Genomic DNA, 17,622 nt, shown 5'->3' on the forward strand with positions numbered 1-17,622 from the left:
ACTTCTCTGATTTGGGAACTAGATAGGCAGACCTCAGCTTTAGACACAAGTCCCAGAGGGATGCTATTAGCTTCCACAGTCCCTCAAAGACCTCAAAAGGCTTTAAAACAGTGCTAACAATTCCAGTGTTTCAGTAACATTGAGGAATTTCTCTATTCCCACCTTCATCTCTTTGGTAAAATTATTTTCTAGTACCAGGTTACAAAGGCATTAAATGAGCTTATTAATAACAGTAGGACACAGACACTCAAAATTATAGTGACTGGAGCAACTGTCCACCTGAGGCAAGTGCAATTTTTATGGTTATGAGACCATATCAAACAGTGTGATGTTTCAGTACATCGTGGCTATATGATCACATACATACTGCTCACACATTAATTCAAGAATATCACCATACTGTGGTGTCCCTAGCAGAAAATGGTGACAGTCAAGATATTCTGTCTTCAGTTAATTTGATATCATCATAATCATCCACTAAATAAAACAAAAAGAAGGAAAGGTATAAACAAATAACAGTGCTCTATGAAGATGAGGGCATTTCCTATCTACTTGTGCACGAGACAAGTGAGTCAGAATTATAATATTTATAAAAATTAATTCATTCATTAAGAAGAGGACCAGCCCACATATATCAAATATTTTCTCAGTGACAAACACTATGTTATTTATTTTAAACACTTTTCCACATTTGATCCTTATAACCAACATCTCAGATAAGTACTATTTGCCCCAATTTACAGGCAGATAAATTGAGTTTCTAGAGGACTAGTATATTTCCCCATGTCACACACTTAGCAATAGGCAGAGCGAAGATTCAAAGCCAAAACTTACCGGTTCCAAACTGCATTGTCTTAAACACCACCCGGACCACCTCCTAAACATTAGAGCTTCAGTATTTCTTGGGCATTTATGATACGACAGGCAATCCAAGAATCCCGAAAGACAGAATGAACTCTTTACCTTAAATGAGGAATGTCAAAATGACAGTGAGTCTCAACAGGTGGAGACCATCATCTACACATCAGAAAGAGAAGGTTAATTGCTAGATTTGGGGTAAAGCTGGCAGTCAATTCCTTGGACAGATCTTTTCAATAAAATCTTGCTGAGAGTTTCATTCTCAAATAAGTGTGTAAGACGAAGCAACAATTTGTGACAAGTTTTAAACTTCCTCAGCTCTTGAGGTACTAAACAAACAGATGTTTCCGAAGACTGGGGCTTATGAATACCACTTTACTGTCAACAAATTAGGCAACATCTTTGCTGCCTGCTGCTAACACAGCAATCTCTTAAATTTAAAATTCTATGATAGCTTCTCCTGGATAAAAGGGAATTAGCATACATTCACATACCATGAAATAAAAAAATCAAAGGTTCCTTGTTGAAAATAGGCAATGGCTGTGTTGGAGCTAAGCTCACAGTGTTGGCTTAGCCTACCCAAATGTTTAAGTTAAAAAAAAAAATAGTAATTTTGCAATCCTGCTCTGTCTCCTTTGACACAAGTGAGTTTCCAGACCCTCCCAACTCTAACTCTGAAACCACTGTCAAGTGCTCATGACCTTGCTTTCAGTTTTATGACCCAACTCCTGCACAGAGGCTAGCATCTTATGTGGCTGTCACCAGCCTCCATGGGCTTCAATCCATTCTCCACGCAGCTGGCAGAACCAATGCTTCCTTCCAGAATATCACTTCCTTGGGGAGAACCGTCTTCCATGTTCCATCGCCCACTCAACAAAACCCAAAGTCTCTAGCCTGACTGCTCACCAAATGGTCCTGTCTGTCTGCACCCTTAATCAACACCAGTCCATCTATGGGCTCACTATACCAACCACACTGATTCCTATCCACCCTTGTCTTTCTGACTTTGTACTTTCCTTCTGAGCAATGCCTTTATCCCAGTTCTTTCCCTGCCAATGTTTCACATCTTCGACACACAAATATCCCTCTGTGAAACCATCACTGGCATGGCCTCCTGTTCTCTTCATGGCACCAACATGTTCCAGCATGTTCTGCCTGCTTATGCGTCTCTCTCTGTATTTGACAGTAACCCCCTGGAGACCAGGAGCTTCACCACATTCACTTTTTATTTATTTATTTATTTTTGTTCTTTTGCAGTACGCGGGCCTCTCACTGCCGTGGCCTCTCCCGTTGTGGAGCACAGGCTCCGGACGCGCAGGCTCAGCGGCCATGGCTCATGGGCCCAGCTGCTCCGCGGCATGTGGGACCTTCCCGGACCGGGGCACAAACCCGTGTCCCCTGCATTGGCAGGCGGACTCTCAACCACTGCGCCACCAGGGAAGCCCCACATTCACTTTTGAAGCCCAAGGAGTGCCTGCTAACATGTTGGGTCCATACAGTCTTTCACAAGCATCTTTTTTTAAATAAATAAAACCAGTGATTTTACTTCTTAAGAGTCCCGGTCCACGTGAGCTCTCAGTGTGAAAAGCTCTCTTCCAGCTACCTGTCTTTCGCCCAGCTTTTAGCCAATGTAGAACACACCAAGACTATCTGAGGCAGTTTACAATATATTTACAAACTTCTTTTAGACTGTGTTTTCCCAAATATAAAGTCCATGCCATAACCCAACTGGAGATGTTCCCATATTGAACAAACTCCCCACATAAACGTGTAGACATCTATCTGCCTTCCTCTGAAGCACCAGATCTATTTGGTAACATCTTGCCATCCTCACGACTGAATTACTTGGCTCTACTATTCAAGTCCAAGAAAAGTCCCCATGTTAAAATATTCAGACGTGACTTACTGTGTATCATGAAAGGTTTGAATGAGATGAAGGGCACAGTGACACATCTGGAACAGACTTAGGTGCTCAATGTTTCCTATTTTACAGGTGAGGAAACAGAGGCCCAGAAAACCCAAATGACTTTTCCCAAGTCACAGCTTGAGTGTTTCAGTGCCAAGACCATGATCTTCCTGCTATGCCCCGACTGCCTTTCCATCTTAATAATTTGAACATACAGCGTTCATGGTGTTCATCATCCAGTCTTGACAACTGAAGTTGTTTCTTCTTAAGTGGATCAAATACTCATTGTTTTTTTGTCAGTTGAAATATCACTGGTTTCCAGTCCTCTGACATGAGCATAACAGACAAATATAAATTTAAGTAAACTTGGTAAAAGCTTTTGGACCTTCGGCATCTGAGCAAAGGCAGAATGGAGGACACACAAAATACCTTCATCAACAGGTCCTTCTACTTCTCAACACACTTATACCTTTATATAACCAGGAGACTAATGAGCGTGCATCTTTTGGTCAATGCATTCATCTCTTGCTGTTCCCTGTTTGAAACACATCTATTCAGAGAGTCACTGGCTTCTATACCTTAATTTACTATTTCCTGCTAAACATATGTTATCCTTGCATTACTGCTCTCCTTTTGATGATGACACAATATCAAAAGTCCCATCTCTAGCTCTAGCAATGGGTCCAGAGACACATTAAGTTGCCCCAGGTGAAAGGGAAACTGATTTGGCTTTCTTCCATTTCATTGTGTCAATTTCCATGTGGTTCTCTAGTCTATATTATGAAAGAGACAAAAGTGGTGCTATCCTGATAGATCCTTTTAGTCCTAGTGAGAGGAACTATTTTATAATTTTTTGCAGAAAAATTAAGGAGACTTCAGTGAAAAACTTATCTGTATCAGGGCAAAAAACATATATGATTCACTAGTAACAGCATGCAAGATGCTGTGTGAGACGCTTTACTTACATTTCTCATTTAATCTTTACAAAATTACTGAAAAGCATTATCCCCATTTGTGTAGATGAGAAAAGTAAAATTCAGAGAAATTAGGAAAGCTAGGCCATACCATAAAAACACAATGATGGGGGCTTTCCTGGTGGCGCAGTGGTTGAGAGTCCGCCTGCCGATGCAGGGGACGCGGGTTCGTGCCCCGGTCTGGGAAGATCCCACATGCTGCGGAGCGGCTGGGCCCGTGAGCCATGGCCGCTGAGCCTGCGTGTCCGGAGCCTGTGCTCCGTGGCGGGAGAGGCCACAACAGTGAGAGGCCCGCGTACAGCAAAAAGAAAAAAAAAACAAACACAATGATGAAATTTAGGTCCAATTTATGGAGCCACAAACTTCACCTTTCAGATCTATGAGTTTGAAAAAAAAAATGCTGTAAAGATGAAAGAAAACATGAAGCATCTTCTAGACTAACTATATTTATAAATATTTGCAGTTTTCTACCAATTGGAATATTAAATTTCAATATATATTAGAGTTAGTTTTCCTCAAAAATCTGTTTTACAATGCAAAACCTCTAAATAAAATTTGGTATATTAATAATTTTTAGATGTAAAACTAATATTAGTTTGTTGATATCTCACTTTGGAAAGAGGACAGGCTTCAGATTTGATGCAAAAGTGTTAAGATACAATAATTGCCCTAAGACATATATCAGATAATTATAACTATTAAATATTTTTAGGGCCTACATAAAATTCTCAGGACAGTTGACTATTTCTTATCCCACAGAAATCTAGAACAATGTGTTTAATTGTGCTATAGAATGAATGTTTGTGTCCCTCTAAAATTTACGTTTTATGGTGAAACCTAATCCCTAGTGTGATGGTATCTGGAGGTGAGGCCTCTGGGAGGTGAGGTCATGAGGATGGAGCCTTCATGAATGGGATTAGTGCCCTTATACAGAAGGCCCTGGAGAGCTCCCGTGTCCCTTTCACTATGTGATGACACAGCATAAAGAGTATGACCCAGGAAGCAGCTTCTCACCAAACAGTGAATTTGCCTGTGCTTTGATCTTGCACTTCCCAGCCTCCAGAAATGTGAGAAATGCATTTATGTTGTTTGTAAGCCACCCAATGTATAGCATTCACTTACAGCAGCCTGAACTAAGACAATGTGATAACTAGTATTTTATAGACTTAGTGTAATTTGTCCACTGGCAATTTGCAAGAGAATACTGAACAGTTACTTTGGATGCACTTAAAAGCAATGATAACCTATACTATTGACACTCTTTACGTCATTTGTATAAGAATGAAATCAGAAACATATTCAGATGAAGAACTTCGAAACTGCTATAATCATTGGAGGTGGGGGGGGCGTGGGGGAGGAGAAGGAAGAAGAAGAAAATCAGTTCAAAAACGTTTTACCTCTAGGGTGAAAATGGACTGAAGACATTTAGATGGTTATTTACAACATGATTCAAGACACCATTTAAGACACGATAATAACAGCATTCCAGAGAGGCATTTTAAATGTGTACTTGGGGAGTAAAGATACCTGGGTTCAAAAATCATGGGTTCAAAAACCAATGTCTGGTCACTAGCTGCTGGATGTTGGGAAAGCAATTTCTCACTCAGAATCTCAGTTTTCTCATCTACAAAATGAAATACAAGTAAGACTTATTAACTCATAGGGTTAACTAAGAGTAAATGGCATGACCTATATAAACCACAGTTAATATTGTGCCCAGCCTATGGAAATTGCTGCAAAAATACTACCATTATTATTGTTAAAATTATCACTATTATCATCATCTTCTTAAGATGAGAGTGAAAATATGAGAACAGGTCAACCACAGTTCCACACCACAGAGCACATCAAACCAACAGGCCTTGGATTCCAGAGTACTATTTTGGAATCTGGCAAGGTCAGAATAATATACAATATCTTATATGTAATGTATAGAGATGGAAATATGTATAGATAGTAAGACTGGTGATTTTTGCCCCCCAAAAAATAGCAATGAGAATAAGAACAGTAATGAAAGTACTGTGTACTCATTCATTTTTTATTCATTCATTCGGCATTGATTGAACTGTTATGAGCAGTATATGGCCACTGCTTTGCCATATACTCTGAGGCTCTGTCCTTGGGGAATTACTTGGAGATGAGGGGAAGAAACAAGAGGCCCATCACCTCCTTCTAGTGGCTGCGGAGGCTCACAAAGTCCCAGTGCAGGAGAGGAAGAGGCAGCAGTTTTTGTCCAGGTTTTTTAAATAAAAACTTCATTTAATGAAAAAAAAATTCTTAAAAACTAAAAATTATTCAAAAGCTCTTTTCTTCTTTTTTGTTTCTTTTGTTTTTAATGGCAGAAGTATTCACTGGTGGTAAGAATCTAGAATCTTATGGCTTTGAGTGTTTTTTTGCCTTTGGCTACATGACTGTTTAGGAATGTGTGTATATGTAGAAATATCTACATAATTTAAAAAAAACTTTATTTGAAAAATTTTAAGTAATTATTTAATACGTCTGGTTTCCAAAATGAAGTATTTTGGCAAATTTCTTCCTTCTTTATTTAAAAAGAATAAATGGAAATATCTACTTGTTTCAAAATCATATCCTGCAGGATAATTAAGAAATGCACAATATGCCTTACTTTGGAAAACAATTACATTCATATATGACTTCTTAAGAAAATGCAGAATTTATGCTTTTAAATAAATACATTTCATCTGACAAAAGTTTGTGACTACTTGACATATTTCTTCACTGCTAATTTAACCAGATCAGTATTTACTCTAAAATAAGCCTGACTTCTTTGTAGGTCTGGAAAAGATTTTTAGACTCTATTTATAAAACTGTTGGCATACTCACAGAAGCTAGTTAATACAGAGAATGACCTTTGATAACATTTATAACATTAATTCCTTTTGTATCCCAATCTCCAAAATATGGCAGACTTTTGAAGAAACTGGTTTGTGAGAAATTCAATAATTCATCTGCTAGAAAGAAAGAGCATTTTCTAATGTGGAGCAAGCATTTTTTACACATATATTACATTTTGTAATTTTTGGCTGTGCCCCTCTGGTATGTGGGATCTTAGTTCCCCAATCAGGGATCGAACCCCTGTCTCCTGCACTGGAAGGCAGAGTCTTAACCACTGGACTGCCGGGGAAGTTCCTACATTTTGTCTTTTTAAACATATATTACTCCAATTGGAGTCTTGGGTATCTATATTATAAAAATGGCAAGGCTAAAGATGATTGCTTTATTAGTTTTCCTTATTCTATAGTAAATAATGACTCCACTCTACATTCAAATACCTCTACTTCTTAGAATCAAAGCCATAGATTATTTTAATATGTGAATCCAAATGCATGTGCATATGCATGAAAAATAAAATTGGCAACAGAAATTAAACTTTTGAATGGAATACAGATGCTCATAGAATAAAATTTATTTTCTCTAAAAAACTTTCATAATTCAGCTTGTAATATATAATACCACCAATAGAAAAGCACTGTATTCATTTTCTATTACTGCATAACTAGTTACCACAAACTGAGCAGCTTAGAAAACATATAATTTTTTTATAGCTAACAGTTTTGTAAGTTTTGTAAATTTTGTAAATTTCATAAGTTTTTCAGGTGTGGCATGGCTGGATTCTCTGTTCAGGGTCTTACAAGGTTCTCATCAGAGTTTCTGCTGGGCTACTTTCCTTTCTAAAGGTTCTGGGGAATAACCTGCTTGCAAGTTCATTCAGGCTATGAGTGGAATGCAATTCCCTTTGGTCCTAAGACTGAGGTCCCCTTCTCCTTGCCAGCTGTCAGCTGGGAATCACTCTCAGGATCTAGAAGCCACATGTGTTGCTAGCCACATCTTTAGCTCCATCTTTAAAGCCAGCAAAGGAGAATTTATCATGTGTCAAATCTCTCTAGCTTTGAATTTTTTGACATTGTCTTTGAGCTCCAGACCGACTCTTGTCAAAATCATCGTCAGCATCATCATCATCAGTCTTCCAAGCTTCAGGTCTCCTTTAGGAAGAGTTCATAAGATAGGTCCAACTATTACTTGAATTCAAGTTCTCTCCCATTATGTTCCTGCTGCCCATGGGAATCAAGGGATATGAATAAGGCATCTAGTCTGGTATTCTTAAATTTTCAGTAGCACTTGAGAAAATCCTCAGTGTCCTTTGACTGAAGGTTAAAACATTCTGCAGCAAGGATCTTCTAGAAGGGTCAACAGAGTCCCAGACTCCAAACTTTGTTAAGTTCTAATAACTCCCAAGGAAGGGACATCTGGCCCCAATTTGAACAGATCAAGAAGACATTCAGAAGAATGTGAGCCCTGAGCTGGGTAACTGGATCCACAGGAAAAGATGACCTGGCAAAAGAAGCAGGATATTCTAGATGGAAGGGATCACATGCCTATAACCACGTGAGGTGAGAAAGAGTGGTGTATTCATGAAATTGCAGAAGCGGGAACAGGTCCTTCACAGACATGGTTCTGATCTATGTGTTTACATAGATCAATTTCACACCACATGGAGGATGGATTTGGGCAGAATGCAGGCAAAGGGATGAATTAGAATGCTGTTCCAGGGGTCTATAGAGAGTATGACAAGGGCATGGGTACAGGCAGGTCCTCTGGGGCTTGCAGGAGCAACACAGGGCCCCATCTAGAAGAGGACCAGGTGGCTCCTAGGGCTGCTGGACCAAGACCTCCCTGACAGGTCTTAGCCTGCGGAATGGGTGAGAACCAAGTAGTTGCAACTGGCCAGCGGGTGGAATTGGGCTATTAGCCTATTAGCAAGAAAGATTTGGTCATGACCCTAAATAAAGGGCCTCCTCTATATAAATAACATTCCTGATTCAGATCTGGATGGTTCTGGGGAATTAGGGAGAAGCCAGGGAACCAAACTCTCTTGTTGTAGGAGGAAGGAGGATCCAAGAGCTTGGAAAGGTTTGGCCTGAAACCAGTGAGGAAAGCCAAGAGAGGAAGGCGATGAGGGACATAGTGGAACTGTAGCTACAGTAAGAAGCAACAATAATTCTATTCTAGAAGACTGATAACACTTCAACAACCACTAATTGATCTGATTTCTGGAAGCTATGATATGAATTTGCTTAGAAAAGTCTGAGAAGAGTTTAAGAGATCACAGTGTTCTTATTTGCAGCTACTTGTACCCTAGATATGAGGATGCAGAAGTTGCTTTGTGCTGCAACAATAGCTATCGCCAGATTATCCCCTCTCCAAATTCTCAGCATTCTCATTTATGATTTGATTGACTATTACAAAGTTGGCTGTTATTAATGCATACTAATAATGTCTTTTCATTACATTTAAATTGTCAGTGTAACTACCAGGAAATGTCTTAGGAATCAGATGGAGCAATTTCCTAACGCCAGTACAGGCAGAGGAAAACCAAACTGTATTTACCAGTCATTTTTACCACTTATATAAAAATCTGAAAAATATTTGATTCTGTTTCATTCCCTCTAACAAACCCTCTTACTCCTCCCTAGTATCCCTAAGAAGATAAAACAAATCTAAACCATCACAGACTTCTTTACCTGCTCTCCTTTTTCAAAAATTGTTTACATTCTATTTTCTTTATTTTTAAACATCCCCTTTGATGTGCTAACTAGGTTAGTCTATCACCCTTAATAAAGACTTGAATTTCCAAAGATGCATTTCTGAAGCTGAGCAAACAACTAGGTTGTGACAAAAAAAACAAACAAACAAACAAACAAAAAACAGTGGAAGGTATGTATTGGATTTTCTCCAGTGAAATATCAGTAAATTTCTTGTATTATTCAAATGCAGATTCATATATTAGACATTTCCAAAATACAAAAATAATCAAGCTTGATGAAGACATATATATAGCTATATGGCAAGGGGAAATAATTAGGCAGAGTCATCTGCACTCAGCACTATTATTTAATATATATTTAATACAGAATTATTGATTATGTATCATGGGCTGTGATCTGGGAATACAAGAGACAGTATAAATAATCACAAGCTGTCATGGGATAATTTTTCTGCCTACTTTGGCAGTTCACTGATGTGTTCTATTCATGAAACATTAGACCTAAGAAAAGATATCAACTCAATCAAATCAAATGAGGGAGGAGGAAAGTTTTTAAGAATTTAAAAGGTAATCTAATAGATGCAACATCTAAATGCAGCCAGTCCTAATGGGAACTAAACTGGTCTCTGACTTTCAGGAACACAGAGTCTCTGTTGGACTACTCTATGTCACCACAGATTCTTCTACCAGCACCCAATCCTCATGGCCACCATCTCCTAGCACAAACCATTAGATGTCACAGATTTGGGGTCACTTGGTTCACATTCTCAAGAGCACAAGACTAATTTCTTGCAGGCCAGTTACTGGATTAATCACCCTTGGGTCAGATATCCATTTCTGATCCAATCAGAAGTTGGGAATTGAGACACAGGATACAACATGGTCCCCCAGGCCTGCTGCTACCAAGGGCTGGAGGGGGGTGAAACAAAATACAAGATGGAGATGGAGAGTATGCAAAGTTATCACACAGAAAGATTAGGAATACAAATTGAAAAGGTAATCTGACCAATGGTGAAACAATGGGTTTCAAAGCAAATGATGTAGATGTCAACTCAACCAGTGTTTACAGACCTAAAAAAATCTGACAGACTTAGCTTCTCAGGCAATGTTCACCATTAAAAAAGAGCTCTTCAAATATGTACAACCACATGTACTAAATCAAATACACACTTATAAATATTATTTTCCCCCATACTTTAGTCTCACTAACTTCAACCAGTCACCCTTCTGAAAACAATTTCCAGTGGACACAATTCACTTCTCCTTTTTCTTGTCCAACCTACTTTAGTCAATATGGATGTTCAGACAAGTCTGTGATGAGTTTAAGAGATTACAATGTACCTATTTGTAGCTAGTATAGCCTAGGTACTTGTGTGCCAAAGCAGATGGGCTTTAACATTCCGCAATTAAGGCTTTACTATTGAAAATGATATTTCAAAGCAATTTAGTCTAACAAGAGGTGCAATGATTTCCATTTAAAGGTTATCACTGTTGGACAAAGCAAAGAACAATGTTAAAAGATTAATGGCAGGTAGCTCCAATAGGAAACATTCCAACTACAAATTAATCTTACAATGATAGAATATTTTAAGAGCAATGGATTCAAGCACGTTTTAGTTCTTTTGTGGCAGTAGTTGGTTAAGAGACCCTCAAACTCATGTTCCTGCCTCTTAGGCAGAGTGGCTACAGACGCCAAGACTAGGAATCCCTGCCCCATTTCCATCTATGAGAGGGCATGTGACTGGTTCTCACCAATGGACTGTGGTTGCAGTGATGCAATTGAAAATGCAATTGACCAAGAAGCCGTAGGGGATGGCAGGGCTCTCAAGAGAGAAGCCGGGTCCTTAATTACTGCGTGGAAGGGAAGCAGCCCCCTGACCAGCATCCACCACCTCTATCTGTTGCATGAATAAGAAACAAACCGCTATTGTGTTAAGTCGCTAGAATGCTGGAGTTTATTTGCCATAGCAACTGTTGTTTCCTTAAAGAATATACCTCCCTAAAAATGTAGCATGCCAAAACCACAATACAGAACAAGATGACAGGAAAGTACGATGCATTTTTGAAAAATAAAGTCATCTTACGGAGGTTTATTTATGTTTCTTTCACACACACACTCACACGCCACACTCACATACACACACTTCTATTTTTAAATATGAACACATGGTCCTTAGGCAGATAATTTATTTTGTGGTCAAGCGACTAAGTTTGTTTTTAAATATTTCATAATCTCAAACCAACCCCTAACTGAAGAAGCAATCCATTCTATCTATGGATGTGAATGCTTTCACACACAGGAATTGCATTGGTTGATGTCTGAGGAGCAATTTTATAATTTAGCATTGTATATTAGCAAACAATACAAGTTACACCAAAACCTTCTCGCCTTCATTTCCAGAACCTGCAACTCTGGATCATTTAGAAAAAAGAACCAAGCTGAGAGACTGTGACATGGCATCTCCTCATTTCCAGTAAGTTGACTAAACGCAAGGCCTCCTTTTTGTGTAAAATGATGCATAATTTGCATTCAGGGCAGGCATTCATTTTATGAAGAGTTTCAAGTACAAATCAGATCAGACACCTTTTGAACATCTTAAATTGGGTTGGTTACAATTCCTTTCCAACATCTATCTGACTGAATGTTCTAATTCGACCGCCAGGTTTGCAAGGAGAAGAGAAACACCACAATTTCCTTCCACTGGCAGCTCAAAGCCCAGCCCTGAGGAGCAGTGCGCACAGTACCTGACACTGCTCATGCTGCCGGTCTCGGATCCAAGCTTGCATCGCTCCAGTTGGCTGGCGACGATCTGGCGTTCTGCCTCTAGTTCTCGGGTCAGCCTTTCAAACTGTAATTCCTGAAATAAAACCATCAAAAAGATTAATGTTATCAGCTATACGGAAACTGGAAATCAGACCAAAAAGACAGTATGGTCAAAGGGAAGATTAGGATTTCTCAAGATGTTAAATTTGAGAAGCAGAGGTTGCTGATGTGGACCCGAAGAAGGATGAGGATTTCAAGCAGACCTGAATTCATATCACAGTCCTGGGACCCATCAGCCGCAGGGCCTTGAATAAGCTGTAGTCTTTCTAAGGATCAGTTTCATCATCTGTAAAATGGGTTTACAATACTTACTTCATTAGGTTGAGGTGAAGATTAAATGAGACACTGACCATGAAAAATAAGCCTGTGCTATGTTTGGCAAATGTCCTGTACCCAACAGATATTAATACCCCTGTAACCAAAAGTGAAACAATAAATAATTTATTTGTTATATGATTTGGAGTATCGTGTTTAGTCCCTACTGGCCATCTAGGTGCTTCTATATACTAATTGCATCTTCATATTACTTACCTATTGCAGATTGAAGAAAATAATGCCTTAAACCTACACTGTTCCTTCTTTATATTCCAGCAGAAGGACAAGGACGCTGATTCTAATTACAGAGTCTAATTACACGGTGAATTACCTTTGTGATATTTGATACATCACCTTAAAAAACAGCCAGCTGAACCAAGGAAGAATGCTTCTAAAAATCTGCCTGACACCCGCTGTTAAAAGATTAACTTTAATGAAAAATGATTCATTGAGTACGGCAAGGATTTCAGCTGTTCCAGCTACAGGACTTTTATACCATATTGTAATCTTTATGTTTTATTTTTCCATATACTTAAGTTTTTATAAACATAATTATAGTAAATTATGTATTTTAACTAAAAAATTCTGAAAAAGTTTTCATAATGTCACAAATAACTTCTTTTAAAAAATAAATTATTGGCACAGTTGTATTTTAAGGATGGGAAACCTTCTAAGAATGTGGAAAAATACTGAAAAAGAGGGTAGGGGTTAACTTGGGAGAACTAAAACTCCCAGCATTACAGGGATTTGTCTTCCCAGAAAAGATGAGTTTATTTTATTTGCTACCCTGGGATGCCCTAGGGTGAGACCTTTAAAAAGTAGGGTCTGGGGGCTTCCCTGGTGGCGCAGTGGTTGAGAGTCCACCTGCCGATGCAGGGGACACGGGTTCGTGCCCCGGTCCGGGAAGATCCCACATGCCACAGAACAACTAAGCACGTGTGCCACAACTACTGAGCCTGCACTCCAGAGCCCATGAGCCACAACTACTGAGCCCACATGCCACAACTACTGAAACCCACGTGCCTAGAGCCCATGCGCCGCAACAAGAGAAGCCACTGAAGTGAGAAGCCCGTGCACCGCAATGAAGAGTAGCCCCCGCTTGCCGCAACGAGAAAGCCTGCATGCAGGCAACGAAGACCCAATGCAGCCCCCCAAAATTAATTATTTTTTAAAAAATGCAATATCTGTGAAGTGCAATAAAACGAGGTATGTCTGTATATTTTATCTTAAATGTGTCTGTATAACAGTAAACAAACTCATACTTTTGAATTGATAACACCTTAAAAACATTAACACAAAGATTATACAGAGCTCCTCATAGGTAAACAGAAATTCATTATTCGTATTATCTAAAGCACTTTAATTTGCTGCATTTTTGCATATGTTACAAGCAGTCCAATATGGCAAGACAATCTGAGTCAGGATTTACAAAACTTTTTGGGCTTCTGCTAGGACAGACACTACCCTTGGATGTGCTTGCTGAAGGCTGTGGCCTCACTAAATGTTTTCTTCACATTAGTTTTATGGGAGGGGGGTGTTAGTAGACATTTTCTTCATGAAATCTGCCTTCCAAACTTATAGTCACAATACTCAGTGCTCTTCATCTGTGTGCAGCTATTTAATTCCATCTGACATCACTTCCTTTCTGTCTGAAAGGCTTCTTTTAATATTTCTTGTAATATGGCTCCTTCAGTAATGAATTCTTTCAGATGTATATGCCTAGTAAAGTTCTCATTTTGCCCTCATTTTTGAAAGACATTTTTGCTCCACTGTTCTCTCTTGCATTTACTGTTTCTAACCAAACAAAACTATGATATTCCTTGTCTTCATGTCTTTGAATATATTGTATCTTTTTTCTCTGCCTCCTTTTAAGATTTTCTCTTTATCATCAGTGCTGAACAACTTGATTTTAAAGTTCTCTGGGTGTAGTTTTCTTCAGGTTTCTTATGCTTGGGGTTCAGTGGGTTTCTTGGATCTGCAACTTTATAGTTTTCATCAAATCTGGAAATTTTTCAGCCATTAATTCTTCAAAATTTTTTTTTTTCTTTCCCGCTATCTTCTCTCCTTTGGTGACTACAATTAAGTGTACATTAGGCCACTTGGGATTGTCTCACAAGTCATGGATTCCTTTTTCCACTTTTAAAAGTCTTTTTTTCTTTCTTTGTATTTCATTTTGTTTAATTCCTATTGGTGTCTTCAAGTTAACCAGTCTTTTCTTCTGCAGTGTCTAATCCACCATCAGTCCCATGGAGTGTATTTTTAATCTCAAACACTGATGAATCAAACATGTCTAGAAGTTTCATTTGGGTCTTTTTAAAAAAATCCTCCATGTCTCTATTTAACTTTCTAAACATATGGAATACACATATTAAAAACTGTTTCACTGTCCTGATTTGCTAATTCTAGCATCTGCATCAGGTTCCCAGCTGGTTTCCCAGCTTGGCTGGAGGGTGTAAGCACATATTCTGGGTCCTGGTGTGAACACCAGGTACTAGTTCCTCCCATCCTTCCAGGTAGTTCTTTCCCTGCCCCCTGCTGGTTTCCTTACATACATGTGCTGCTCAGTTCTCTGCTGAATAGTCCAAGGGGACCCTCTGCAGATCTCAAGGGTTCTCTTTCTGAGCAGCAATCACCTTTCTTCTATTTTGCCCTGCAAATTTCAGGCACCTTTACCTCTCTGGGTTCTCAGTACTTTCTCCCCAACTCAGGGAGTCCTCTGGGCTCTGCCTGGGTCCCCCTTCCTTTTCTCCACTGTTGTGGGGAAACTCTCTCAAGGCAGTAAGCTGGGGCAATTGTAGGGCTCACCTCATTTGCTTTATGTATCTAAAGAATCTTTTTTTTCAGTTTTATTTGTAATTGAAGTATAGTTGATTTACAATGTTGTGTTAGCTTCAGGTGTACAGCAAAGTGACTCAGTTATATATATATATATATATATATATATATGTATATAATCTATATATATAACCTATGTGTGTGTGTGTGTGTGTGTGTGTATATATATATATATATATATATATATATATATATATATATGTTTTTGTAACATACACACAATGCGGTACGCGGGGCTCTCACTGTTGTGGCCTCTCCCGTTGCGGAGCACAGGCTCCGGACACGCAGGCTCAGCGGCCATGGCTCACGGGCCCAGCCGCTCTGTGGCATGTGGGATCTTCCCGGACCAGGGCACGAACCCGTGTTCCCTGCATCGGCAGGCGGACTCTCAACCACTGCGCCACCAGGGAAGCCCCACACAATGCAGTTTTGAGAAATAAAAGTTGTCTTACAGAGCTTTATGGTTCTTTCACACACACACACACACACACACACACACACACACACACTCATAATCACACACAGTGCTATATATAAAATAGATAACCAACAAGGGCCTACTGTACAGCACAGGGAACTATATTCAAAATTTTTTAATAACCTAAAAGGAAAAAGAATCTGAAAATATATATATATATATATGTCAACTCTACTTCAATAAAAATTAAAAAAAAAATCACTGTCCTTCATTGCCTAAAGTGTAGTGTTTTGAAAACTGGTGTTTTTGTTTTTGTTGTTGTTGTTTCAGGTGGGAAGGTATTACTTCTGGGTCACTGCTACTTTCAGCTGGGTCACTGCTACTTTCTTAGCTGAAAGGTGAAAGATTAAGAATTAACTATTTTTCCCCCATGCTTGATTTGTAAATGTTTATTTTCCACTGTATTTAAAAATTCATACTAAATGTACTACTAAACAGCTAAGTACTGAAGTTTTTACCCGTTTAATTTTGTTCACTATTTCAGTATTAAAAATAGAAGCTCTTTTTGGGTTACTTGTATCTTTAGTTTGCATGATGACTTTTTAATTGAATTGGAATTTTCTTTATTAAGGAAACTGAATCAATGTTTTGCCTTTTAAAATGTCCATTCAATAAATGTTTACTTTGTCATGGCATATATGAAACAAGCAAGTAATTAAGTGAATTTTCCCTCTGTGTTTCTCTAAGGAGTACACAGCAAATGTCAAGGTCTTCCAGGAGCAAGGAGGTTTCTCTTCTGCACCTAAAATCCTATATTTTATTAATAAAGTAACACAAAACATAATAAAAAAATTGGAGGCAAAAGTATTTATTGATCACTTACTATTGAGTGCATAATTACTAGGACAGCATATAAGGAGGAAACGTTTCCTGCTGAGTTGCCACTGTATCTGGTATCTAGGACAGTCCTGGCACATAGTAGGTGCTCAATAAATATCTTTTAAATAAATATACCGATACTAAGTGCTTTACATGCATTGCCTTATATAAACATCATAAACCTGCTATTTCTTAGGTTCTGTTTTTTTCCTTACTTTACAAAAATGTTAAGGTAATGGGATGAAAGGATTAGCCTTGGTCAGGAAAGAAATTCTTCCTTCAAAAGTAGGAAAGAGAATGAGATCAAAGATGATGTCTTAGGAGATCTGGACATAGAGAAGGGAAATGTTGAATGAACGAATTAATATTGAATGAACTAAATATTCTCAATACTGTCAATTATTTTGTTTCAGAGACCACAGCAGTCCATTACTGTAGAGACATGAGATGTCAGTGTCAACTATGAAGTTCATTAACATTCATATTTACTCATTATTTAAATAGTTTTTATTAGTATGAACTCTAGAGATTGGGTTCCAAAATGCCTTACTGCATTGTCACTTATTTTACATCCATTTTCTACCTTACCCCAACCCAAGGGCCTAAGACTTATAGGAAGGGCTGTTTTGGCCACAGCACATGGTTGGGGATGGGAACTGTCAGGACCTAAGCTAGTCCTGTATGGTTTTACACTTGGAATTGAAAACTGACCTTAGAATTGGGAACTAGCTGAGCTGCAACTGAGGTTCTCAAACTTGGATCACTCCTGTGGCGTAAAAGCATCTGTAGTATCCTCCAGGGCAACATTACAACAGTGAATGAGCTTCTATTCCATTGGGAGATACTTATGCTGTGATGTGGGTGGGAAGATGACCTTCCCCAGTTCTAACTCAGTTTGATATCTGGAGGGAGAACAGACCTCTCAGGACTGAATAATTCTTGGGTATCTTAGAGACTTTAAGATGAGAGGGCATTCAAGAGAGGGATGTTGCTAATAAGGGCTGGTGGGTACCCAAGAAATTAATGGGAAAAATAAATGTAGATATA

General features: G+C 38.7%; 1 protein-coding gene across 1 annotated transcript in view; it reads right to left on the reverse strand.

The window, feature by feature from the left end:
* The window catches only part of CTNND2 (catenin delta 2), a 776,118-nt gene that overhangs the window by 587,382 nt on the left and 171,114 nt on the right, over positions 1-17,622 (reverse strand). Inside the window, exon 2 of the mRNA XM_073802014.1 lies at positions 12,050-12,162. Within this exon, the coding sequence (XP_073658115.1) occupies positions 12,050-12,162 (113 nt within the window). The remainder of the gene's footprint in view (positions 1-12,049; positions 12,163-17,622) is intronic.

This window comes from Tursiops truncatus, chromosome 3 (assembly GCF_011762595.2).
Source record: "Tursiops truncatus isolate mTurTru1 chromosome 3, mTurTru1.mat.Y, whole genome shotgun sequence".
NCBI lineage: Eukaryota > Metazoa > Chordata > Mammalia > Artiodactyla > Delphinidae > Tursiops > Tursiops truncatus.